The following is a 25,050-nucleotide window of genomic DNA, read 5'->3' as shown; positions in this document are numbered from 1 at the left end:
GATGTCCTTCCCCCTGCTAGTTATGTAGGTTTGTTATTTTGGAGGATGGTTTTTTGGACCCAATGGGGTGCTTTGGATCTGTGGTTGCTAACCGTGCCTGAGACACAATGGTACTTCCAAAGTTTTTTGGACTTGGAGAAAAATCAGGCTGGGCTTGTACCAATCTAACGCCATTTTTTTCAGAGGGGGATGTGGAGTCCTTTCATCTTGCAATGCCCACCTTAGTGGCGTGTACTTATATACAACATTGGGCAACTCATGGTATGGAGTTTGAGCACATGGACCCCATCTTTTCTACAGAGTCTTTACATCTCGCGATGTCAACCTTTTTTGAGGATGCTTTTATACAACATTTGGCTACTCTTGGTTGGAGCAGATTGACTCTTTCTTTTGAGGATTCCAATGAGGAGCAATTCACTTCTCCCAGGATTGATTATCTACAGGATCTAATCTTGATTGGTTATGAGGTTTTTCATACTTTCTCCAGGCTGGATACACAACATTCGACTTCGAGAAGTGTTCTTACACTTGGGTTTGGAACCATTAGTTGGAGCAACACGTCGCAACCTACTTGGTTGTTTTCTTCCAGAGGAGCAATGTACCTGGCAACTTGTTCTGTTGCTTTTGTAGCTGAGTTGCCGAGGAAATTGCTTGTGGAGCTTTCTTGGTACCTATTTCTATAGTCTTTCATCTTTGATCGAGAACGACGTCTCTAGCTTCTTGAAGTTCACTCAACATCCGGTGTGCTGAGGGGGGTGTTAGACATCATCCCCTTCTTGCTACTTTAACCTCTAGGACTGACCATGTTAGCTAGAGGAGCTAGTCACCCCACATATGTTTTCCCATATTATTTCCCATTTTATGGAGTCTTCCTAGTCGGTTGCCTACATATGGGCATATATATAGTTGGCTTGCCTCTCTCATTCTTCACTGCTTAGCATTGTTTGCTGCAGTCCCTCACATACGAGGTTTTCTCCCCTCTACTCAGGACATGTATTCCTTTTGGATGATGATATTGAGAGCAGGTTCTCACCTATGTTTCAACTCTGTCTCTCTCTCTCTCTCTCCTGTGTTTCCACTTTCCCTTCTACCATTGCACATTCTATCAGCCCTTACAGCTACCCTTGAGAAGACAATGTTAAGCTTTGATGCCTTTTGAACCATGAGTTTGTTAGGCTCTTGCAAAGGGGGGCTGATATAAGCACGGACCTATGAGAGTGGCATTGCTTTTACCTTGCGACTGCTCAAGGTTTAAAGGAGTCCTAAGCTCTTGGACAACCTTGACATGGGCCTCAGGTTGAGTGGAACCTCAACCGACCTGCACTAGGACTTGGTTAATAATTCCAGGTCCATGCTTATGGAATTACTTGAAATGGGAACCCAATTCTAGTCTTCAATAGCAATCCATAATTCAGATCACATTTTAAAGCAATGTTCACATGATTCCACAACAAACCGTAAAAGGAACCACTCACCTGAAGAATGAAAAATACAGTCAATACAAATGGCCCGTTGGCACAAGAAAGAGCACAGGTAAAGGAGACTGATATCTAAAACCATCTTCAACAAAATGTTGTAACAATCATCATTACAAATCCCAACTTATCAGTTCCATGACTAAACACAGAGTAACAATCCAGGTTTGTACAAAGAGGAGAGGTTCTCACTCTAAAATTCTTGACGAGAGCTAACACAAGACTCAAGCAATCACTCCCTCTTCTAAATGCTTGAAGCCCATTAGCTGCACAGGATTCATAGCACAGACTGGCTTATAAAATCAACTCATATTTACACAAGCACACCCCTTGCAATCTATCCCCCAGTGTAGTATACACCATGAGAATAAATGCTACGTCTGCAAGAGGCTAAACGAGCTACGCAAGACAGAAACAAGGTCTAGAGCTCTCGACTTCTCAATTCTGTTTCAGCAAAACAAAAAAGGCTCTCCTGCATCTTTGGATACAGGCAGGCAAATAAACCTCCTGTCATGTAATCATTCAGCCGTCCAGCTCTGCTCTACTGTGTCTCGGACACGTCTGTTGTACTCACGACGATTCTCACTGTACATGCGAGCAGCTTCTGAGTTTGCTGGTGAATTGGGGTTCGGGTCACACAACAACGACTGCAAAATACATCTCACATGGCTTACAAAAAGAAGAACATGTGGCATGAATGTGGACAATTAAGAATGCAGAATTCTCAACATACATTTAGCTAGACACAATACCTGAATTGAGGTAAGAATGGCAGCGACATCATAAATAGGGCTCCACTGATTTTGCAATATATCCAAACAAATGCTACCATCAGCATAGACTGCAAGAACAGCAAAAGGCCTCTTCATGGTTACAGATACAACCCAAACAAAGAATTGTGCCAAAACACAATAAGCAATCTCTGCAAAGCCATCAAAATTACAATCTGCACTGACAGCTACACTTTCATCAAAGGAGTGCATCAAAATCATAGTGACATGGGACGGGGGGATCGGCCCCTAGGGACGGGGAACGCCTGGGACGGGGGCGGGACGTCCGCGGGACGGGGGGACGGGGATGGCAGCCAGACAGCGAAACGGGGACGCCGGGAACGCGTTCCGGGAACGGCGTTCCCTGTCCGTACGGGGACGGTCAAACTGACCGTTGGCGGCAGTTTTTGACCGTTGGCGGGGCTTCAACGGCTGTCTCTCCTAGCCGTTTGGTGATGCGCAACTCCTCCTCAAGGCTCAAGCTCTCCCACATGGCTCCCCATCTTCTATATAAGAGACCTCCATGCTCTCCTCAAGCCATCTCCTCTCCAAGCTCTCCCTCTCCAAGACCCAAGGCTCAAGGCTCAAGGCTCAAGCTCTCCCTCTCCAAGACCCAAGGCTCAAGGCTCAAGGCTCAAGCTCTCCCTCTCCAAGCTCTCCTTCTCCAACATCCAAGCTCTCCCTCTCCAAGCTCATCCTCTCCAAGACCCAAGGCTCAAGGCTCAAGCTCTCCCTCTCCAAGCTCTCCTTCTCCAACATCCAAGCTCTCCCTCTCCAAGACCCAAGGCTCAAGGCTCAAGCTCTCCCTCTCCAAGACCCAAGGCTCAAGGCTCAAGGCTCAAGCTCTCCCTCTCCAAGCTCATCCTCTTCAAGCTCTCCTTCTCCAACATCCAAGCTCTCCCTCTCCAAGCTCACCCTCTCCATTGTCCAAGCTCTCCTTCTCCAACATCTCCATCCCAATTCTCCATCTTGACTCTTTCTCAAGCTCTACCATCCATCTCAAGCTCTACTCTAGTCTCTATCACTATGGCATCCTCTTCTCAAACCCCTTCCTCTCCTCAACCCGGGTCCGCCGCCGCCTCCACCACTTCAACACCCGCTCCATCACGAAGGAGGAGGCCCGCCGTACATCGATGGAGTTGGTGGGATGAGGTAGAGTGCTCGCAATACGGTCAAGGGGGTGGTTCAAGACCATGGGTATGTAAGCTTTGCGGCTACAAGCGAACCGGCGGTGCCCACAAAGTGCGTGCTCACTTCTTGCATGAGCCCGGCAACGAAGTGCAATTTTGCAAGGAGGTTTCGGCCGAGAAGAAGAAGGAGCTCCTTGAAAAGCTTGTGGTTTATGAGGCGGCCGAGTTGGCAAAACGCAATCCTCAAGTGGCCGTCGACCCCACATCCTTTGTGAGGACATCAACACCGCATGTACCTCGTTCATCAAGAGAGGCATCCGCTTCCCGGGGACGCCAAAGTACTCTTGATGAGAATTGGAACCCTCAATTGAAAGAGGAGGTGGACATGGCGGTGGCACGATTCTTCTTTCATGACCACATAGCATTTCGGGCGGCACGGTAAGTCCTTGGCACTATGCTCATGTACTATTCAAAATTCAAATATCATGCTCTAAACTTTAAAGACTAAAACTTAAAAGACTAAATGATGGTAAAAATCTGAATTTTGTTTGTGTTTTGCATATGGTGTTTTGGATAGATCTCCATACTTTCGGGCCATGTGCAAATTGATAGCGGAGTATGGACCCTCTTATGTTCCCCCCTCTTCGGAGACCATCCGCACCTCTCTCCTTGACAAGGAGAAGGCAAGCGTGGAGGTGGCGGCCAACCACATGAAAGAGCAATGGGCTGAAAATGGTGTCACCCTCGTCGTTGATGGGTGGAGTGACACTAGAAAGCGCTCCATCCATGGAGTTGTTGCCTACTCACGAGGGGAGACATACTTTGTCGACTCCCATGATGCTTCCGGGACGGGGAAGAGTGCCGAGATACTTGCTGCGGAGTGGGCAACAACACTAGAGACGGTGGGGGCGGAGAATGTCATTGCCATATGTGCGGATGGAGAACCGGCAAATAGGGTGATGGGGAGAAAACAGAAATTAGGGTTAGGTCATGTGGGAGACATACACAGAGAAACAAGGGAGAGAGAGAGAGAGAGAGAGAGAGAGAGAGAGAGTTGTGGGGATAAGTCAACTCACCAAGTGAGTGTGTGACTCCCCTATCACACATGTATATTGCACTAGTACACATAGTGCACTTAGTACATTAAAAGTACTAAGTGTACTATGTACTATAACTTATGGGCTCGTACACACTATAAGGGTGGGCATAACGCCTTTACCCCAACAACCTCCCACTTAAAGGCAAAGTGCCCTTAAGTAAAGGAAAAGAAAAAATCAGCATGTACATGATAATATACAAGGCCATATCAAGGCTGAAACTGGCCTCATCCAATGCCCATCAAGTGTCTGCAATGAGCAAACCGCTCCGGAGGCAAACTCTTTGTCAACAGATCAGCCGGGTTGTCATCCGTGTGAATTTTAACAAGCTGAATTTGCTTGTTCTCTATCACCTCTCTGATGAAGTGATACTTCACATCCACATGCTTCGTCTTTGCATGAAAGACAGGATTCTTTGCCAACTGGATGGCACTCTGACTGTCACAATGCAACAATGGTATATCCCCTGTATAACCCAAATCAACCACTAACCGAGATAGCCATAATGCCTCCTTGCAAGCCTCTGTGGCTGCAATATACTCGGCCTCTGTAGTAGATAAGGCTGTGCACTTCTGCATCCTGGATATCCATGACACAGCACCTCCTGTGAATGTAAACACATAACCGGTAGTAGACTTCCGGTTATCTGGATGACCGGCATAATCCGAATCCGTGTAACCATGCACTAATGCATCCTGTTTGCCAAAGCAAATGCACAAATCCTGTGTGCCCTTCAGGTATCTCATGACACCTTTCACTGCTTCCCAATGCTTCTTGCCAGGGTTGGCCATGTATCTAGAAACCACTCCCACTGCAAATGCAATGTCAGGCCTAGTAGCAACCATGGCATACATGAGACTGCCACAAGCTGAAGCATACGAAATCTTGGCCATATCAGCCCTGTCTCTATCTGACTGTGGGCTGTCCATAGCACTGAGTTTCACATATGGAGGCAAAGGAGTACTAGCCTTCTTCCCCCCGTCCATATTGAACCTCTGCAAAACTTTGCCAATATATTCCTTCTGAGACAAATACAACACATGCTGATTTCTGTCCCGAAGTATCCGCATACCCAAGATGTGATTTGCATCACCCAGATCCTTCATATCAAAGGTCTCATGCAGCCTCTTCTTCAAGGCATCCATCTCTTTACGAGATTTCCCGGCAATCAACATACAAGATGAGGATCAATAGACTGCCATCCAAAGCTTTCTTGGTGTACAAGCAGTGATCTATGTCACTTCTCCTGAATTTTTGAGATTTCATGAATGTATCAAATTTATGATACCATTCTCTTGGTGCCTGTTTGAGCCCATAAAGACTCTTTTTCAGCTTGCATACAAGCTTCTCCTTTCCACTCACTGCATAACCCTCTGGCTGCTGCATATATATCTCCTCATGGAGATCACCGTGAAGAAAAGCAGTCTTCACATCCATCTGAATCAAGTCCAGATCATCATGTGCAACCAAAGCTAATACAGCTCTAAGTGTGGTCATTTTGACCACTGGAGAGAAGATCTCATCAAAGTCCACACCATATTCCTGCTTGAAGCCCTTAGCCACTAACCTGGCTTTGTATCTTGGCTTTGCATCTGGTGCAACTTTGAGCCTGTAAACCCATTTGCATGGCAAAACCTTCTTGCCTGCAGGCAAATGCACCAACTTCCATGTTTCATTTTTATGCAGAGAATCCATCTCTGACTTCATGGCACGCTCCCATAGAGCTTTGTCTGCCCTCTGTAAAGCCTCTTTATAACATGAGGGCTCCCCACAGTCAGTGAGCATCAAGTAGTCAACCCCTGGAACAAACCTGTCAGGGGCTCTGGAGGGTCTAGTGGACCTCCGTACCCAATGACCATCATTTGCAGGTTGCTGTCCAGCCTGCATATCACCCATTGGTGGCTCCTGTTCCATGCCATAAGGCTGAAAAATCATGCCCGGTATTTCCTCTAACTGTGGTATATCCATAGGGATATCTTCTGCCATTTCTGGCTGTCCATTTGGACCATTTTCAGCACCATTTAAGGGCTGGTTTTCCTGCTGTAATGGCTGATTTACAGCCCTTTGTTGTTGTCCATGATGTCCATCATCATCAAAGATGACTCTGCCAGGCTCCTGTTGCCTTGCAGGCTCCTTATACATGCATGTTTCATCAAAAATGACATCATTGCTGCGTATGATCTTTCTATTCATGGGATCCCAAAGTCTATACCCCATTTCACCTCTGTCACCATATCCTAGGAATATGCATTTGTGAGACTTAGGATCAAGTTTGGTGCGCATTTCCCTGCGTATGTGCACGTACGCAACGCAACCAAACACTCTCAAGTGCTTGTATGACGGAGGCTTCCCTGTCCATACTTCCTCTGGCACTTTCCCACCAAGCCTCGTGTTAGGTGACCTGTTTATAAGGTGAACGGCTGTCATAACAGCTTCAGCCCAAAAACCATGAGGTAATGCAGCATGTGACAACATAGAACGGACCTTCTCCTGTATGGTCCTGTTCATCCTCTCTGCTGTCCCGTTTTGTGGAGGATCATAAGGAGTAGAGAGCTCCCTCTTGATGCCTTTAGCATCACAAAAGTCCTGAAACTGTTTGGACATATACTCTTCCTCTGGCACTTTCCCACCAAGCCTCGTGTTAGGTGACCTGTTTATAAGGTGAACGGCTGTCATAACAGCTTCAGCCCAAAAACCATGAGGTAATGCAGCATGTGACAACATAGAACGGACCTTCTCCTGTATGGTCCTGTTCATCCTCTCTGCTGTCCCGTTTTGTGGAGGATCATAAGGAGTAGAGAGCTCCCTCTTGATGCCTTTAGCATCACAAAAGTCCTGAAACTGTTTGGACATATACTCTCCACCATTGTCGGAACGCAAAGCCTTCAGTGTTTTACCAGTTTGATTCTCAACAAGAGCAACAAACTTCTCAAACACTGAGAATGTATCACTCTTCAAACGAAGAGGATAAACCCACACCTTGCGTGTGGCATCATCAATGAAAGACACAAAATATTTTGCCCCTCCCAAAGAAAGCTGAGGCATCTCACATACATCTGTATGCACAAGCTCTAACTGAGCATCTTTCTGTCCAAGAGCTTTCTTGTGGGGGCACTGTAGTTGCCTACCATATATACAATGCTCACAAAACTGAAAACTTGAAAACTTTAGAGAAGGCAAGTAACCCAAACGAGACAATTGCTCCATTCCTTTGACACTCATGTGTCCCAACCGGCTATGCCACATAGAGATTTCCGACAGCTCGGTTGCATTTACATTAGCATGGTGACAAACACCTGCATGCATAAAGTAAAGAGTGTCCACCTTAGAGCCTCTGGCAACAACCAGTGAGCCCTTACTAATTTTCCACTTTCCACTACCAAATGTGGTAACATAATCAGCATCATCAAGCTGTCCAGTAGAAAGCAGATTCTTCTTGATCTCAGGCACATGCCTGACATCATGGAGCATAAGCTGTGAGCCATCTGAAAACACAAGCCTCACATCACCTCTGCCAAGTATCTTGCATGCATGGTTATCACCCAAATAAACCACTCCTTCATTGCCAGCAGTATACCTGACAAACAAGTCTCTGCAACCTGTGACATGAAAGGAGGCACCTGAATCAATGATCCATGAGTGCATACCATGACCACCTGTAAGAAGTGAATGGGCATCAAGTGAAGAAGTAAATAGGACCTCATCCTCACTACCACCTGCTTGTGACACATTGATTTCTTCGATCTTGACTCCACTTTTGCCCTTTGGCTTTACATCTTTGGCTTCATCTTTCTCTTTGTCTTTGCCTTTTCCCTTTTCTTTTTGATCATTTTTCCATTTGTAGCATTGCTTTTTAATGTGTCCCTTCTTGCCACAATAATGGCATTCCAAATCCTTTTTGGAGCGAGACTTGCTCCTTCCCCTTTCTTGGCTTTTCCCCCTTTGCTGGGATCTCCCACGTGCATTCATTGCATTGGACTTGCCAACAGAGTTGTTTTTCCTGTTCATCTCTTCTTGAAGAAGAGCACCCTCAACATCAGCATATGACAGCATAGCATTCGAATTGCTAGTGGCTGTCCTGAATGTGTCCCAACTCTCTGGCAAAGTGCATAACAGAAAAGTGGCTTTGAACTCATCGTCCATTGCCAACTTTTGATTAATGACCTGGCTGACAATACCATTAAACTCATTTAGATGGGCTGTCATAGACGCCCCTTCCTTCATCTGAAGACCTATGAGTTTCTTCAACCAATACACTTTGCTTGAGGCACTTTGTTGGGCATACAAGTCCTGCAATCTCTGCCACATTCCCCAAGCTGTCTTCTCTTCACGAATGCTGAAAAGTAATGAGTCTGACACAGACAACATGATAGTAGATCTTGCCAGCTCATCCATATCTTCCCACTCTTCAGCAGTAAGAGAAGCGGGCATTACACCCCTTTCTTTGATAGACTTGTGCTGCTTTTTCTGGAGCAACACATTGTAGCACTGGGTTTGCCAAATATCATAATTATGCGAGCCTTCAAGCTTCTTGATGTGAAGCAATGAAGAGCTCTCACCTGTGGTTGCCATAGCAATATGCAACCTGTCAATGCCTGACTCCCTGCAAAATGTGCAAACACTGCACCAAAAGCACACAAAGTGCTCACAGTTGTTCTCCCAAGCTTTATCTCCCACTGCGGAAGCAAGAATGCAACTTTTCTCCCACTTTATGTGATGAAAACACCAAAATCTGGTTGCTGCAGATTTTGGACAGCACCTTAAATGTGCTCTTTTGCCCTTCCAAAGTACTGTACAGCAGCACCAAGTGCTCACCAATGATGTACCAAACCTGTACCGGCAAGTACAACAGCTAAAATTGAACCTTTTGGTCACTCAAAACAGTGTACAGCCATGCCAAAACATGCACAAAGCTGTGCCAAATCTGTACCAACAGGTACAATAGCAATAAATGCTCTCCTGGCTGTCCAAATGAGTGAAAATAAGACTTTTACAGTCCCGAACACTGCATAAAACAGTTCCGAACAGAAATTGGGCAAAAGCCCCTTGACTGCAAGCTGATTTTTGAGGATTGAAGGCATAAATGTCTTGCCTGCTGCTTTGCCAAGCTCAACAAGCATACAAACTTGAAAAGCCCCTTGATTTAGGATCAATTTCTGATCATACATGGTACATTGACGCACATGAAGGCATCCAGAGTGTTCACGATGCTTCCCCCTGGCCACATATACATCAAATACATGAAAGCCCCTTGATTTACAGGCACATTGAGTGCTTGTAAGGCATCAACACATTATCCACAGCATCAAATGCGATTGCCTGCATGCAAATCAACCAAATCGGCACAAAAGCCCCTTGATTTGCACTGCAATTTGCTGCAATTTGCTGCAATTTTGCCCAAATGTGTGATTTTTTTACATCATACAGCATGTATGAGTGCTTAATTGCACAATTACATCAAAAGCCCCAAATTTTGACATCCAATTTCCTGCAAATTGATCCTGATTGTGACCAATGTCACCCAATTTTGCCAATTTTGTTCAAAAATTGAGCAATTGGGCACCTGTACCTGCTCAATTGATTACTGTACTTGCTCAGTTGCAAATCCCAAAAAAAAAAATTTGAAGCAGAATACCTTGTAATTTTCTGATTTACTCTGATTTGCAGGCGGGTTGATGAATTTGGTGCTGCTGCAGAAAGATTGATGCTATTGGAGGGCTCTTCAGGCGTGCTGCAGAATTCGTGTGCTGCTTTGTTGAGAGAGACCAGCTGCTGGGCAGGGTGGCTGCACCTGGCTGACTCCCACGACCAGCCCTCCACGCTCAACACCTGGCGGCTGTAGGCACGTTGCTTTGCAAGCGCTGGCTGCGCCTAGTGCTACTGCTGCTGCTGCTGTGGGCGCTGCTGCTCTGGCTGTGCTGGCTGCATGGCAGCCCAGTTGTGGCAGTGAAGCAGGTGCGCTGCCCGTGAATGTGCTGTTGACGGGCGCCCCCTTCGCTAATGGCCAGGCGCTGTTCACAATGTCACGGTTGCGTGATGATTGAAGCCGACGGCAATAGCCAGCGTCTTTGCCCAACACTCACGCCTGCGTGTACCAGCCGACGACTAACGCCCGGTTGCCTTCACTTACGTTTCGCCTGATTGTTTTACGCCGTCAAACGCCTGTAGTAGCCGTCTTCGCCTGATAGCTCTACGCTATCTTCTCCACCTTCGCCTGGGAGAACTGAGGGCAGCTATGGTACCCGCAATGGTACCTCTGGCTTGGGCTATGGCACAGCTGCTGCTGCTCTCTCAACCCACCTGCCTGCGACTGGTCACACAGTCGACCAGTAACCAGCACTGCACAAAGGCGACCAGAGACAAATTCTGATGCAGCACGCAGATCCGTACAGCAGCACACGCCTGTTCTCTGCAGCGACAAAACCCTAGAAAAAAATAACCTGCTCTGATACCAGTTGATGGGGAGAAAACAGAAATTAGGGTTAGGTCATGTGGGAGACATACACAGAGAAACAAGGGAGAGAGAGAGAGAGAGAGAGAGTTGTGGGGATAAGTCAACTCACCAAGTGAGTGTGTGACTCCCCTATCACACATGTATATTGCACTAGTACACATAGTGCACTTAGTACATTAAAAGTACTAAGTGTACTATGTACTATAACTTATGGGCTTGTACACACTATAAGGGTGGGCATAACGCCTTTACCCCAACATAGGGCGGCGGGGACAATTCTCCAAGCAACTTATCCTCGCATCACCGTGTGCTTTTGCATGGCCCATTGCCTCAACAACCTTATCAAAGACATAGGGACCTTGGATTGGGTTGCACCTGTCATTGAGGGTGCCAACAAAATAGTGACCTTTGTCCTCAACCATCACGGGGTGCAGCACGAGTTTTCCAAGAAGTCAAGCCTCTCTCTTCTTAAGTATTCCGAGACGAGGTTTGCATTCAACTTTCTCATGCTAGGCCGCTTGTGTACATGTAGCGGGGCATTGAGGGGACTCTTCCTCAGTGATGAGTTTGCACGCACTTCAGAGGCTTCCACGACGGTCGGCAAATTTTGCAGGGAAAGGGCGGATGATGCGGCATGGTGGGAGGAGGCCAAGGCGCTTGTGGAGATGGTGCAACCGATTATTGATCTCCTTAGGGTGGTGGATTCCACTCAACCATGCATTGGCAAAGTGTACGAGGCAATGGATCGCATGACAGAGAAGCTAAAAGCAATGTTCAAAGTCAAGCCTCACTATAAACAGGTCAAATCCCTATGTTTGAAAAGGTGGCAAGCCTACCACTCTCCCCTCCATGCTGCTGCCTACATTGTTGATCCTGAGTTTCAAGGCAAAGGGCAACACAAGGACAAAGAGGTGAGCAAAGGCCTTCGACAAACCTTGGATCGCCTTTACACTAGTGAGGAGGATCGCCGCACAATCAAGGACCAATTGCAGATTTATAGAGAGAAGCGGGGGGCTTTTGGTTTGGCAGATGCACAGGCGGACCGCTTCAAGGTAGGGTCTGCACTTTGGTGGGAGGATTATGGTGCGGAAACTCCAAAGTTGCAGGAATTTGCTGTGCGCGTACTCTCACAAGCTTGCAGTAGCAGTTGCCTGGAGCAACTCTGGTCAGTTTATAGCCACATTGCCTCTAAGAAGAGGAACCGCCTTGGTGTACAGCGTGCAAATGATTTGGTGTTTGTCAGTGTCAACTTGCGAATGCTTTGCAAGGGCTTGACAAAGAAGGCAGATCCTTTCACCGAATGGGAGCAGGCACAGCAGGACCCACATCTCTCTGATCAGCAGAGGGCCGAGATTTTAGAGGAGCTTGAGGTTGTGCCCGAGGCATTGTCCCCCCCACCTCCCCCTCCCCTCCCACTTGAGGACCAACCTATGGAGGACTTCACCGAGGAGGTCACGATTGATCTTCACCCTTTTCAGCCTCTTGCCTAGTCTCTTGAGTCTTGTATCTTGGCACTTAGTCATTTTGCCTTGAGTGTACACCCTCCTTGGGCCTTTCATTATGCCATTTGGCATTTTTGTTTAGATTGATCATTGTACACTCACTTTTGTTTATCACGCCATCGGCGCCCCATTATAGTTTTTTGCTAATACGACTATGCGTTTCTCCTCTTTTTGGTGCAATTTTGTGCTTAATGTCTTGGTTTCTAAGTGTAAATCAAGTGTGTTAAAAAAAATTGCAAAAAAACAATCGTTTTCAGATTGCCGTTTTTTCCACCGTCCCCGGGACGGCCTTTTGCCCCGTTCCCGTCCCGTTCCCCGTCCCCGTCCCCGTTCCCGTTCCCCGTCCCATGTTTCTATGATCAAAATGCAGGCTACAACTCTTAACATAAACACTCCAAGAAGCTGCTAAACATGTAAAAGTTGAAATATGTAGGGCTAGTGCTATATTCGAAAGTCATGATAGAGAGAACAAAAAACTCACTATTGGGATGAAACATCTTGGACACAAAGCGCACTGTTGGTGGCTTGTTAGGGTAATCTTCAGTAAATTGCAGTGTCAACTTGAACGTACCTGGCAAGGACCAAAGATGCATTACCAGAACAATACACTTGCAATTTCAACATGAGAGAAATAATTGATGTGGAAGCAGAACATCTCGACAGCCTAGCACTTACCTCCATCCCAAGGGGTATCATCAGGCCTGCAAAACAATGAGAACTCATGTAAATTACAAAATGGTCTAAAACATACAAGTCAACATAACACATTTGCCACATCAACGAGGTGGTTTCTGTGCCAAAAGAAATAATTGTAAATTTAAAGTATAATATTTTGTTCTTAATGGTCTCCTGTAATGGTAATTTTTTTAAGTACGTTTTCATTCATCATGGCAGCAGCTGCCAGACCATAGATTGGAGCATCTTACTGGTCCTTCACGCAGAAATAATGAGATCCTACCTGTGTTTCTTATGCTGTGGTAGAGAAAAAACTACAAGGTTTTCATGAAAGTTGTTGGACCTAGAACAAACCACACTAATTCCTTTTTGTTGTAACCTGACATGGAGGATTAAGGAATTCCGTGGCAGCCAAGTAGCTTTGATTTGAAGAAAAATTTGAAGAGGCATATTGTGGAAAGAAAAGCTACTTGACCCATTTATTTAACTTCTCGACAAAAAAAAGAGGATTTCTAAACGAAAAGGGTGTTACTATACGCCTCAAAAGAGATAACTTGCTTGTCAGTAAAAGTAGGATCTAGGGTTATTTTAATGTACTGAAAAAATAGGGTTTTATGCGGACTTGCAGCAGCAGGGCTTTTGGAGGCGTTCTGGGCAGAGATGCCTGCAGGAGTAGAAAGTAGGGTTTCGGGTGATTTTCTGCGACAGATAGAGTGGATAACTCTCTGACAACAAAGTACGAACGGTCGGAGTTAGGGTTTCAGTGTGGTGCTCTGCAGGTAGAGTTACGGTTTCCGTGTGATCTACAGCATGTAAGATCAGGATTGAGAGATGTACGGCAGGTAATATTGGGGTTTTGGCATGTTAAGAGGCTTCAGGGCGATGTTCTGAGTGATGAACGGCAGGTGAGATTCAGGGGTTAGGGATTGTGCAGGAGGAATTAGGGTTTCCGGGTGATGCACATTAGAATTTGTGGTGATGTATTGCAGCAGGGATGTGGCCGATCTTGGAAAAGTGAAGCAGACGGAACACAGATCTGATGGCAAGAACTCGCAACTTACCCGAAGATGACAGCGTTCCAGAGCATGATGTTATTGTCCTGCGGGGCTCCGCTGATGCCTGCGGGGGGGTCATGCTGCAATCGCTTGAAATCCCGCATAAGGCGCTTGCGAGAGGGCGTCGACATGGCTCTTTGCCTGCAGAAAAAAACACAGACGCGCACACTCACAAGCAACAGAAAGAAGATGAAGAAGAAGAAACAGAAGAAGCGGTGATATATGGTGCATTCAATTATTTATTCAATAATTTATTTATTGGAAAATCATGTAAATTATTTTGTAATTTCTGTTTTTCTGTTGGTGTGCCCTACTGTTGTGTCTTTTTGAATGTGTTTAGCCTGGCTTTTCATTCTTGACGTTCTCCCTTAACCAACCCACCACGACGCACGTCGGTAATGGTCTTGTGTGGATGGGTTTGCTTGTTTGTGTGATGTGTCTTTAATATGGGTGCCAAATTTTAAAACACATTAACTAATTAGTTGCGGCAAGGGTAACCTTAGGCTCAGGTTTATTAACGTCAAGGTTTCAAACCTTAGGCGGGGGTGACGTGTCGAGATTGTCTTGAATCTTCCCATAACCGCCTCACCGCAGGTGTAAAAGTGCTTTTTTCTTTTGGGCAAAAGCCCCCGAGAGAGAGAGAGAGAGAGAGAGAGACTGTACACATTGTGGGGTTGATGGAATGCCTTAATATGGAATGATTTTGATTATTTTTATGCAATTGCTCCTTGCTGTATTTGTGTGTTGTGCTTGGAGGATCATGTGTTTGGATGGGTTTGCTTGTTTGTGTGATGTATGGTGTGTGTCGGCATATGTATGAACGCACATGTATCTGTGTGTCAATGTTTAAAGTTTGAGCTTTTTGTTCATGCACGCTTTGTGTGTGCATGTGTATGTATGTAAATGCATGTGTGTGTGTGAGCACGTGCATGCATGTAAACTCATGTGTTAGTGCATTTGACTTAGATAAGTCTATGACCTCATAAAAGGTTGACTGGGTTTTTATCTAAAGATAGTCTTGACTAGCTAAAAAGAGATTGATTCAAGAAGATCCACTAAAGCATAGGCCAAAAACTATTGTTATATATAACAAAGCTTCAATAAGTTACATTTTGAAACACGAACACAGACACCCCACACTCACATACACCACCATATATTATCACAACTGATGGGGTTTTAAGGAAACCAAACATTTAGCCAACTGGGTCAAATTTCCCTTTCTATCAATAAAAATGTAGACATGAATACATGTATGCCTCCTTTGAATAGAAGTCAATTTGAAAGCTTAACTTTAAAATTACAAAAAAGAAGAAGAATAAAATGGTTTTTTCTCATTAAAAAAACCATTTTTGAAACCATGTGTGAACATGGCTATAATAAAATTACAAGTCATATGCCCCGTTTCACTCATCCTCAAATTTCTGGTTAATGTTTACTGCAACATGATAGATTAGGAAAAGAAAAAATTGGCGACAACAGTTTAAATTGTTATCTAAAGAATTATCTTTTATCTTGTGTAGGTCAAAGCAATATCAAAAATGTATAGCATGTAATAATATTAATAAGAATAGATATTAGGCTTAAAGGTGCAAGCAGTTGTATGGTTGTAGACATGTCTCATTGCAACTTTTAAGCATTTATTTGATACATGTGCATGTCCAACTCCTTTGATAGATCAATTTGAAAGCTTAACCTTAAAATTACCCAAAAAAACAAATAAGGAATAAAGGGGGTTTTCCCCATTTAAAATTTTGACTTTTACAAATAGTTTTTAAACCTAGCTATAATAAATTAGCATGGCATATGCCCCTTTTCAATTGTCCTAAAATTTTAGACAACATCCACTTAAAGTTCACTGCTTAATGTTCATCACACCATAAATAATGAAAATAGATTAATAAAAGAATGACAAAAGTTATTTACTCTTTCTTAGAAAAATGTCTTTTTTATCTTGTGTAGGCCAAAGAAAAAGTAAGAATGTATAAAACATAATGTTATTAATAAGAATAGATATCGACCCTTCATTCAATTTAAAGGTGTAGATTGTTGTATGGTTGTGGTTGGGTATATGCAAATATTTTCATGTTTGACATCGGGCATCCACGGTGGACACACTTTATGTGAGTGTGTGAACACATGGCCTTATATATAGCATTGTAATTATGAGGCCATGAATGAGCCAAAACTATGTCATGGGGCACCCATGGTGGACACGCTTTAAGTGTGTGAACATAGTTATGGCCTTGTATAAATATAAATTTCTCTCATAATGCAAAAAAGACCCTCCTATTTAGCTTCTTGAGCCTTGCTCTTGCTTAACCCTCGAGCCAAACTATGTCATAGGGCACCCATGGTGGACACTGTGTAAGTGAGTGTGAACACACTTATGGCCTTATATAAATACGAATTTCTCTCATAATGTAAAAACAACCCTCCCATTCAGCTTCGTGTGCCTTGCTCTTGCTTAACCCTCTTACTAACACACTTATGGCCTTGTATAAATATAAATTTCTATCATAATGTAAAAAGGACCCTCCCATTTAGCTTCTTGTGCATTGCTCTTGCTTAACACACTTATGGCCTTGCTCTTGCTTACCAATTTCTAATCATGTATGAGGACATAACTGAGAATTGCATAATTGTAATAGTGTATGAGGCCATGAATGAGAATTTCATTACTGTAAACATGTATGAGGCCATGAATGTACTATGACAATTGCATTGTAATGTTGTATAAGGTCATGAATGTACTATGGAATTACATTGTAATGTTGTACGAGGCCATGAATGTACTATGACAATTGCATTGTAATGATGTATGAGGCCATGAATGTATTATGATAATTATATTATAATCATTACTATGAGAATGCATTGTAATCATTACTATGAGAATTTCATTGTAATCATTGTAATGATATATAAGGCCATGAATGAGCTAAACTATATCATGGGCACCCACGATGGACACACTTTAAGTGAGTGTGTGAACACATGGCCTTGTATATATAGAATCGCATTGAAATCATGGGGCCATGAATGAACCAAACTATGTCATAGGGCACCCATGGTGGTGGGGACACTTTAAGTGAGTGTGAACACACTTATGGTCTTGTATAAATACAAATTTCTCTCATAATGCAAAAATGACCCTCCCATTTAGCTTATTAAGCCTTGCTCTTGCTTAACCCTCTTATTAATCAATTCTTAATCCGTGGTAGTGTGTGTGGAGAGAGAGAGAGAGAGAGAGAGAGAGAGAGAGGAGAGGGCATAGGTGCCCATGGAGGTGGAGCCACGCAAGGGTGACAATGGATGCAAGGAGGAGTGAAGGAAGGAGCTCGCCACATGCAAGGGTGGCATCCCTCGAGCTCTTGGCTTATCAAACCAATGCCCTACAACACTAAGGGATTAGAGGAGAGGAGTGAGCTTCCTTTACTTTTCTCATTCATTCCATTTCTTTTTTAGTCTTCCATATCCCAAGGGTGAAGAACTCCCAATTATGTGTGTGTATTTTCATGTTTTTATGTGTTGGAAAAGAGTAGAAAAAACTTTGTTTTCATTCTTGTTTAATATAAAATTTGCTAATTTGGTGTTGGCACCACTAAAGTTAGTGGGAAGTCATCATTGAAGAGGTAGCCTTCCACTTCAGTTGCATAACTCCCACCCCACTTCCTTCATTAAAATTTAAAAAAAATCTTGAAAATAAATCCCCCTACCCTCCCTTTTTTGTCAATTGCATTGCAACTTTTCTTTCTTTTCATAATTAAACAGAAACATCTCCCCCTTCTTGTATGTTTTTTTTCAATTTGCAAACATCCACCTTTTTTAAAGTTAAAAAAAACATGATTTTATCTATTATTTTTTCTTTTCTATATAAATGTCTCCTTCTTTGTGATTTATGGAAAAAGAAAAAAAAATCACAAAAGTAGAAAACACCTTTAAAATATATATAAAAAAGAATCCAAAACCAAGAACGCCCCCCCAAATGAAAAAGGGGGGTAAAAAGGAAAAACCCTGCTCCCCTAATGGCTAGAAACTAACCACCCTAGCATCTCCCCTACCCCCTAGCCCTTGTCCCCCTAAGACTGTTGAAGGTAGAAAATCCAAGTATTAGTAGTGTGGTGGATTTAATATTTTTAGACTAAGGTAGAGTGTGTTGAGATATCGAGCTCTAGTGAGGCGGTGGACACTGAGGATGACCCGCCTGGGGGATAGGCCCCGCACTTACACCACTGGCATGGTTGGTGAGATCTTGGGTGATATGCGGCCAGTGGGATGACAGGCTGTGTGACAGCCACTCTAGAGACTGGCATAGTTATAGCGCGAGCTCATTTAGTCGGGTTCACACTATAGAGAACCCGTGTATGTATTTGGTTGAGTACCTTTCATATTGTGTGTACTCTTATTCTTGTATATGGTGTGTTGAGTGTTGAGTAGAGAAGAAGAAGATTTTCAGCCTCTCACCTTGTGTGTTCTCTATTAGGGTTTTGTGAGTGTGTGTGTGTGCTTGCAAGAGCTCAAGCTCTCTTCCCCCCTGCATCTTTTCATGGTATCAGAGCCTGGTTCGTGCTAAGGGCTGAGCTGCAAGCAAGAGAACCACAGGAAGCGGTACGAGGGTAAGAGTTGCAACTACTCTTCCCTATTGTGTTGGTGACTACACCCTTGTCGGGAGCTCTACGGGAGGCACCGGCAAACGATCTCCGATTGAGGAGCTTTCTTCGCGAGAGTGAAGTTATAGGGCAACTATATAGTCCTACGGACTGAAATTTTCGGGCCGAAAACGCGTTTCGGGCGCGTCTGGACCTCCGTTTTTCAGAAAGCAGGCGATTTCAAGCACTGCGGGTAAGTCATCGATTCTCTGCAGAACTCTGTTTTAAGAACTGCAGGAAGACAGATTGACTGTGCAGACACTGTGGGTGCTGCAAAGAGGTCTACAGTTGCCATTGGGTGTATGTATGCACATTGAAGTCACTGTTGGTGACATTTGAGAGTACTATAGTACCGCTGTGCAGAAAATACAGCAGTTGTGCAGGAAAAACCAGAGTGCAGTTTCTGGTAAAATTGTGTGTTTGGCAAGATGTCTAATGATGGCATAACACAGATTGTGGCTGAGAAGCTGGACAAGAATAACTTCCATGCTTGGAGGTTCAGGTTGACTAATTTCCTGATGGGAAAAGGCTATTGGGACTACATAGAAGGTGAGCATGAAGAGGCACCGGAGATACCGGATATAAATCCGACTGCTGCAGATGTAAAAGAGTTTAAAGACTGGAACCAAGGAGCCAGGAAGGTTATGTATTGGCTTTCCATTAGTATACAGGACACCATGATTGGGCACATTCAGGATGCCAAGTCCCCCAAGGAGGCGTGGGACACCTTGGTAAAGCTTTATGAAACAAACACCAAGGCACGTAAGATACAGTTGAAGAATGAACTTCATACTGTGGAGAAAAAGAGCATGTCTATGAATGACTATGCGCTGAAGATAAAGGGTATTGTGGAATCCCTTGCATCTATTGGTGTGTCAGTAGATGATGATGACAAGGTGGAAGTCTGTCTACGTGGTCTCGGGCCACAATACAAGGCGTTCAAGACGTCTATTCAGACTCGGGAAAACATTCCCAACTTTACAGACTTGGTGTCTATGCTGATTATCGAAGAGAAGAACTTGGGTGAAGACCAACAGTCTTCACAAAGTAAAAACAGTTCAGAGCAACAGGCCTTCTACACGAGTTCAGGAAGAGGACGAGGTAGAGGAGGCCGTGGACGCGGTCAAGGAGGTGGCCGAACAGGTAATCAGAATTATGGCCAGCAGCAGCAGCAACAACAACAACAGTCCCAGAATCAACAACAACAACAACACGCAGGTGGAAGAGGCAGATTCAGAGGCAGGGGGAGTCAAAGAGGCCGTGGAAATTGGCAAAGACAATATAATGATGCACGTGAATGCTATTATTGTGGTAAGCCTGGACATGTGCAGTCAGAATGTTATAAGAAGCAGGCTGACATGCAAAATGGGAAAGTGCAGCAAAACAACTATGCATCCTCAAGCAGAAATAATGAGGATAATGAAAGGTTGTTTGTTATGCAGCATGTTGTGAATGCCATGTCTGAAAATGTTGATGCAGCACAAAAAGATAATGTATGGTATGTGGATTCAGGCGCTTCGAACCACATGACGAGTCATGGGGAGTGGTTCAAGGAGATGAAAAACCCGGAAAGACCAGGTTTTGTGGAAACAGGGGATGACACTGCTCATCCAATCGCCCACGTTGGAGATGTGCCATTATCTATGCAGGATGGCAAAGTGAAGTACCTTGCAGATGTACTTCATGTACCGAACATAACAAAGAATCTGGTTTCAGTTGGCCAGATGATTGAGCAGGGTTTGCAGGTTAGGTTTAACCCTGATGGGTGTTATGTCGAAGACTTTAAAGACAAGTACAGGTTGGTTGCAAAAGGCAACAGAGTGGGCAGAATGTTTACGTTGAATGTAGACATGCCTGAAATGAGTGCTGCGATGTTTGCAAATGGTTCAGGAGTTGTTGCAGACACAGACATATGGCATAAAAGAATTGGACATGTAAATGTGCAGAGATTGAAGTCTATGCAGACAAAAGGAATTGTGACAGGGCTGCCAAAATTTAAAGTGGAAGGTATGCAGAAAATATGTGAAGCATGCCAATTTGGGAAGCAAACAAAGCATGTGTTTCCACGTAACAGATATGTGAGCAGAGATGCACTAGATGTTGTGCATTCAGATATATGGGGTCCTACGAAGACCGTGTCTATGGGAGGCTGCAGGTACTATGTCACTTTCATTGATGACCACACAAGGAAAGTGTGGGTATATTTCATGAAGGAGAAGAGTGAGGTTTTCACTCACTTTCAGAATTTCAGAGTTTTGGTTGAAAAGCAAACAGGAAAATATGTCAAGTGCCTAAGGTCAGATGGAGGGGGAGAATACTTCTCCAATGAGTTCTCTGAATTTTTGAAGAAGAATGGAATTCGGAGACAGTATACATGCAGATACACTCCGCAGCAAAATGGAGTTGCTGAGCGGAAAAACAGGCACATTGCTGAGATTGCGCGGGCATTGATGGAAGAGAAAAATATGCCGCATAGCTATTGGGCTGAGGCTGTTTCTACCGCAGTATACATCATGAACAGGACTCCAACTGCAGCCATACATGATGTAACTCCAGAGGAGAAGTTTACTGGCAGAAAACCAGATTTATCTCATCTGAAAGTTTTTGGATGCATTGCATATGTGCAAGTGCCAGATGAGCTGAGAACCAAGCTGGATCCGAAAGCTGAAAAATGTGTGTTTATTGGATATTCCCTTGAGCAAAAGGGATACAGGTGTTATAACCCTGCTACACGTGAGTTGAGGGTAAGCAGGGATGTTGTCTTTGATGAGATGAGCAGCTGGTATGCTGCTGAAAAAGAAGCTGTTGGGGCTGATTTGAGTGGAAGTGTGGTTGCACAGAATGCAAGTCAGCAATCACAGTCTTTGAGTGGACCAGGAGAGTCCTCATCTAGTGGGTCTGTTGATAGACCATGGAGTGGCAGGCTGCGTCATAATACCAGCCCTGCAAATGTGATTAGTACATCACGTAAAGGAAAAGAGAAAGTGGTTGAGCCCCTTGGTATGCCTGACATTTCTGCAGGGCATTCTCATGTTGATGGAGAGTCTAGTGGCTCAGATATGAGCCTTGATGAGGAGCTTGGGATCCCAGCTATGAGAACACCTGGTGTAAAGAAGGCTATGGAAGCCATGAATGAAAAGCTGCGAAGATCAGGGAGAGTGAAGAACCCTGTGCAGAGATTTACATATGATGGTTATGTGGCACATCACTATGCATATATGGCAAAGGTTGTGCAGGTTGTTGAGCCCACATGCATTGATGAGGCTGTTGGAAATGTGTGTTGGGAGAAAGCTATGGATGAGGAAATGGATGCACTATATGGAAATGAAACTTGGGATTTAGTGCAATTGCCTGAAGGCAAGAAAGCCATTGGATGCAAGTGGGTGTACAAAGTTAAACATAACAGTGATGGAAGCATAAACAGGTACAAGGCTAGATTGGTAGCCAAAGGATATGCGCAGACATATGGGATTGATTATGAGGAAACTTTCAGCCCAGTTGCCAAGATGGCAACGGTGAGAGTTGTGATAGCAGTGGCTGCGTCAAAGCAATGGTCTTTACATCAGATGGATGTAAAGAATGCATTCTTGCATGGGGATTTGCAAGAAGAGGTGTATATGTTGCAGCCACCTGGTTATGAGGATGTGGGTCACCCCGAGCATGTTTGCAGGTTGAAGAAAGCCTTGTATGGCTTAAAGCAAGCACCAAGAGCATGGTCTGACAAGATTTTTGAATATCTTGTCACTATTGGCTTTCATGTAGCCAATGCAGATTTCTCATTGTATGTGAGACATGGTGATAGAGGAGTTGTGCTTGTTGTCATCTATGTAGATGACTTGATCATTACGGGGGACCATGATGCAGAGATCTTTGATGTAAAGATCTTGCTTAGACAGAAGTTTGAGATGAAGGATCTGGGGGAGCTCAGATATTTCTTGGGCATTGAGGTGATTAGGTCACCACATGGTATTGGATTACTGCAGAGACAGTATGGCTTGGACATGTTGTCCAAGTATGGTATGACAGGCTGTAAGCCTATTTCTGTGCCATTGGATCAGAATGGCAAGTTGAGTGCAGTTTCAGGAGAGATCTTGGAGGATCCTACTATGTACAGGAGCATAGTAGGAAGTTTGATCTACATGACGATCACCAGACCAGATTTGAGTTATGCTGTTGGGTTGGTGAGTCAGTTTATGCAGGTTCCACGGAAACCGCATTTGGATGCAGTGAGACGCATACTGAGGTATGTGAGGTCTACTTTGCATTGTGGACTATTCTATGAGACTGGGATAGAGATATGTGTACATGGGTACACAGATGCTGATTGGGCTGGTAGTATCTCAGACAGAAGATCTACCAGTGGATTCATGTTTTCTTTGGGGAGTGCTGCTGTGACTTGGAGCAGCAAGAAGCAGCCTACGGTTGCTCTATCGAGTACGGAGGCCGAGTACAGAGGAGCTGCTATGGCAGCATGTGAGGTAGCTTGGTTGAGAAAGCTACTTGCAGATTTGGGTCTATCAGTGGATAGACAAGTTGTCATTTTCTGTGACAACATTAGTAGTATACAGTTGGCCAGGAACCCAGTCTTTCATGCTCGTACGAAGCACATAGAGGTCCACTACCACTTCGTCAGAGAGAAGGTCTTGGCAGGAGACCTTGACCTTGTTTATGTCAGCACAGAGGATCAGGTAGCTGACATCTTCACCAAAGCATTAGGTACAGAGAAGCTCCGCAGATTCAGGGCTTCGCTTGGTGTACATGAGATGGAGTTGAGCTCGAGGGGGAGTGTTGAGATATCGAGCTCTAGTGAGGCGGTGGACACTGAGGATGACCCGCCTGGGGGATAGGCCCCGCACTTACACCACTGGCATGGTTGGTGAGATCTTGGGTGATATGCGGCCAGTGGGATGACAGGCTGTGTGACAGCCACTCTAGAGACTGGCATAGTTATAGCGCGAGCTCATTTAGTCGGGTTCACACTATAGAGAACCCGTGTATGTATTTGGTTGAGTACCTTTCATATTGTGTGTACTCTTATTCTTGTATATGGTGTGTTGAGTGTTGAGTAGAGAAGAAGAAGATTTTCAGCCTCTCACCTTGTGTGTTCTCTATTAGGGTTTTGTGAGTGTGTGTGTGTGCTTGCAAGAGCTCAAGCTCTCTTCCCCCCTGCATCTTTTCAGAGTGGAGTGTCTAGCATGGTGACACATGGCAAGACACATGGCTCACATGCATGAGCCTTGTCTTTGTATAAAGTTGAGCTATCATTTGTTGTATGGTGTGAGAGAGCTCACCACTTTGGTGAGATATTATCTAGCTCATGATTTGGGTGCCACACTTTATCTTCTCTCTCTCCCTTCTCACTCCATTGTGTTGAGTCTATTCTTTGTGTCTGTGCAAGAGCTTGTGAGCTCTAGTTTTTCCTCATCTCCTAATTTTAACACGGTATCAGAGCCACTTTCCTTGTGGTTGTGAGGTTATGGGGTTTCTTTTTGCATTGAGTGGAAGAGTCTAGTGGCTTACTAGACTTCCCATGCTACAAGGAGTGTAGCATCTTCAGCAACAAGTGTGGTGATTATACTTGGAGTATTCAATAGCAACAAAATCAAGATCTACAAATCTGGTTTGATAAGTTCATTTTTGTAAATTTTCAACAGTTCATGGTTATGTGTCATGCATTGAAAGTGGTTGTTGTGTGTCCATTATTTGTGGATGGTTTGATGCCTTAATGAAAAGGTAGGGAGTTGGTTCTTATACCAAAAAGAGGGACAGAGACAGGAGAGAAAAGAAGGCAGTCATCAGCAGCATAGTAGTTGGAGTAGAGCCTGGTCAAGATGGTGAAAATAAGCGGCTCAAGCTTTTGGGTTCATGGATGGACCTGCAACTCTGTGCAGCACAGCAGGCAGCAAAAGAAGGCGAGAGATGGCCGAATTAAACTCCTGGCTTTCTCTAGTGAATGGAATAACTGACTCTAAAAGGCTATGACTACACTGTCACCCGTAGGTAACGTGGGACTGCCTCGCCACTGTCTGGCAGAGTCCTAAGTCTCGTTGACATCAGCCTCACGCAAGTGCAAAAGGAAGCGACGGCCCCTCAAATTTTCAAGAGTAGCAGGTAGGCAAGGGTGGAGCTACGGAAGAGAAGAAAACACACCCTCCTCCCAGCAAGAAAACAGAAAGGTCTCGTTAGAGAGAGAAGAAGTAAGAAAAATCTAAGCCACCATGAAACAGAGCTCTCCATGCC

The 25,050-nt window shown here is 44.5% G+C and overlaps 1 protein-coding gene across 1 annotated transcript; it reads right to left on the bottom strand.

The window, feature by feature from the left end:
* Positions 1-1,549: 1,549 nt before the first annotated feature.
* On the bottom strand, positions 1,550-14,363 carry LOC147611537 (ubiquitin-conjugating enzyme E2 2-like). Its single transcript, XM_086784645.1, has 5 exons — positions 14,165-14,363; positions 13,104-13,129; positions 12,910-12,999; positions 2,228-2,316; positions 1,550-2,122 (listed from the first exon to the last, which is right to left on the bottom strand). The coding sequence occupies exons 1-5, from the start codon at positions 14,287-14,289 to the stop codon at positions 1,994-1,996; spliced, it is 459 nt and encodes a 152-aa protein (XP_086640771.1). The 5' UTR covers positions 14,290-14,363; the 3' UTR covers positions 1,550-1,993.
* Between the last annotated feature and the right edge of the window lie 10,687 nt (positions 14,364-25,050).

This window comes from Cibotium barometz, chromosome 47 (assembly GCF_041138505.1).
Source record: "Cibotium barometz isolate CiBa-2024 chromosome 47, ASM4113850v1, whole genome shotgun sequence".
Lineage (NCBI taxonomy): Eukaryota > Viridiplantae > Streptophyta > Polypodiopsida > Cyatheales > Cibotiaceae > Cibotium > Cibotium barometz.
Note: the sequence above shows the minus strand (reverse complement) of the source record. Positions and strands in the feature narration are given on the sequence as shown.

Excerpts from the sequence above, each read along its gene's own strand:
- LOC147611537 (XM_086784645.1), bottom strand. The coding sequence starts at position 14,289 with ATGTCGACGCCCTCTCGCAAGCGCCTTATGCGGGATTTCAAGCGATTG. Across the intron at positions 13,130-14,164 it reads TGGAACGCTGTCATCTTCGG|GCCTGATGATACCCCTTGGG; the intron begins GTAAGTTGCGAG and ends ATTGTTTTGCAG. Across the intron at positions 2,317-12,909 it reads CAAGATGTTTCATCCCAATA|TCTATGCTGATGGTAGCATT; the intron begins GTGAGTTTTTTG and ends CTGTTCTTGCAG.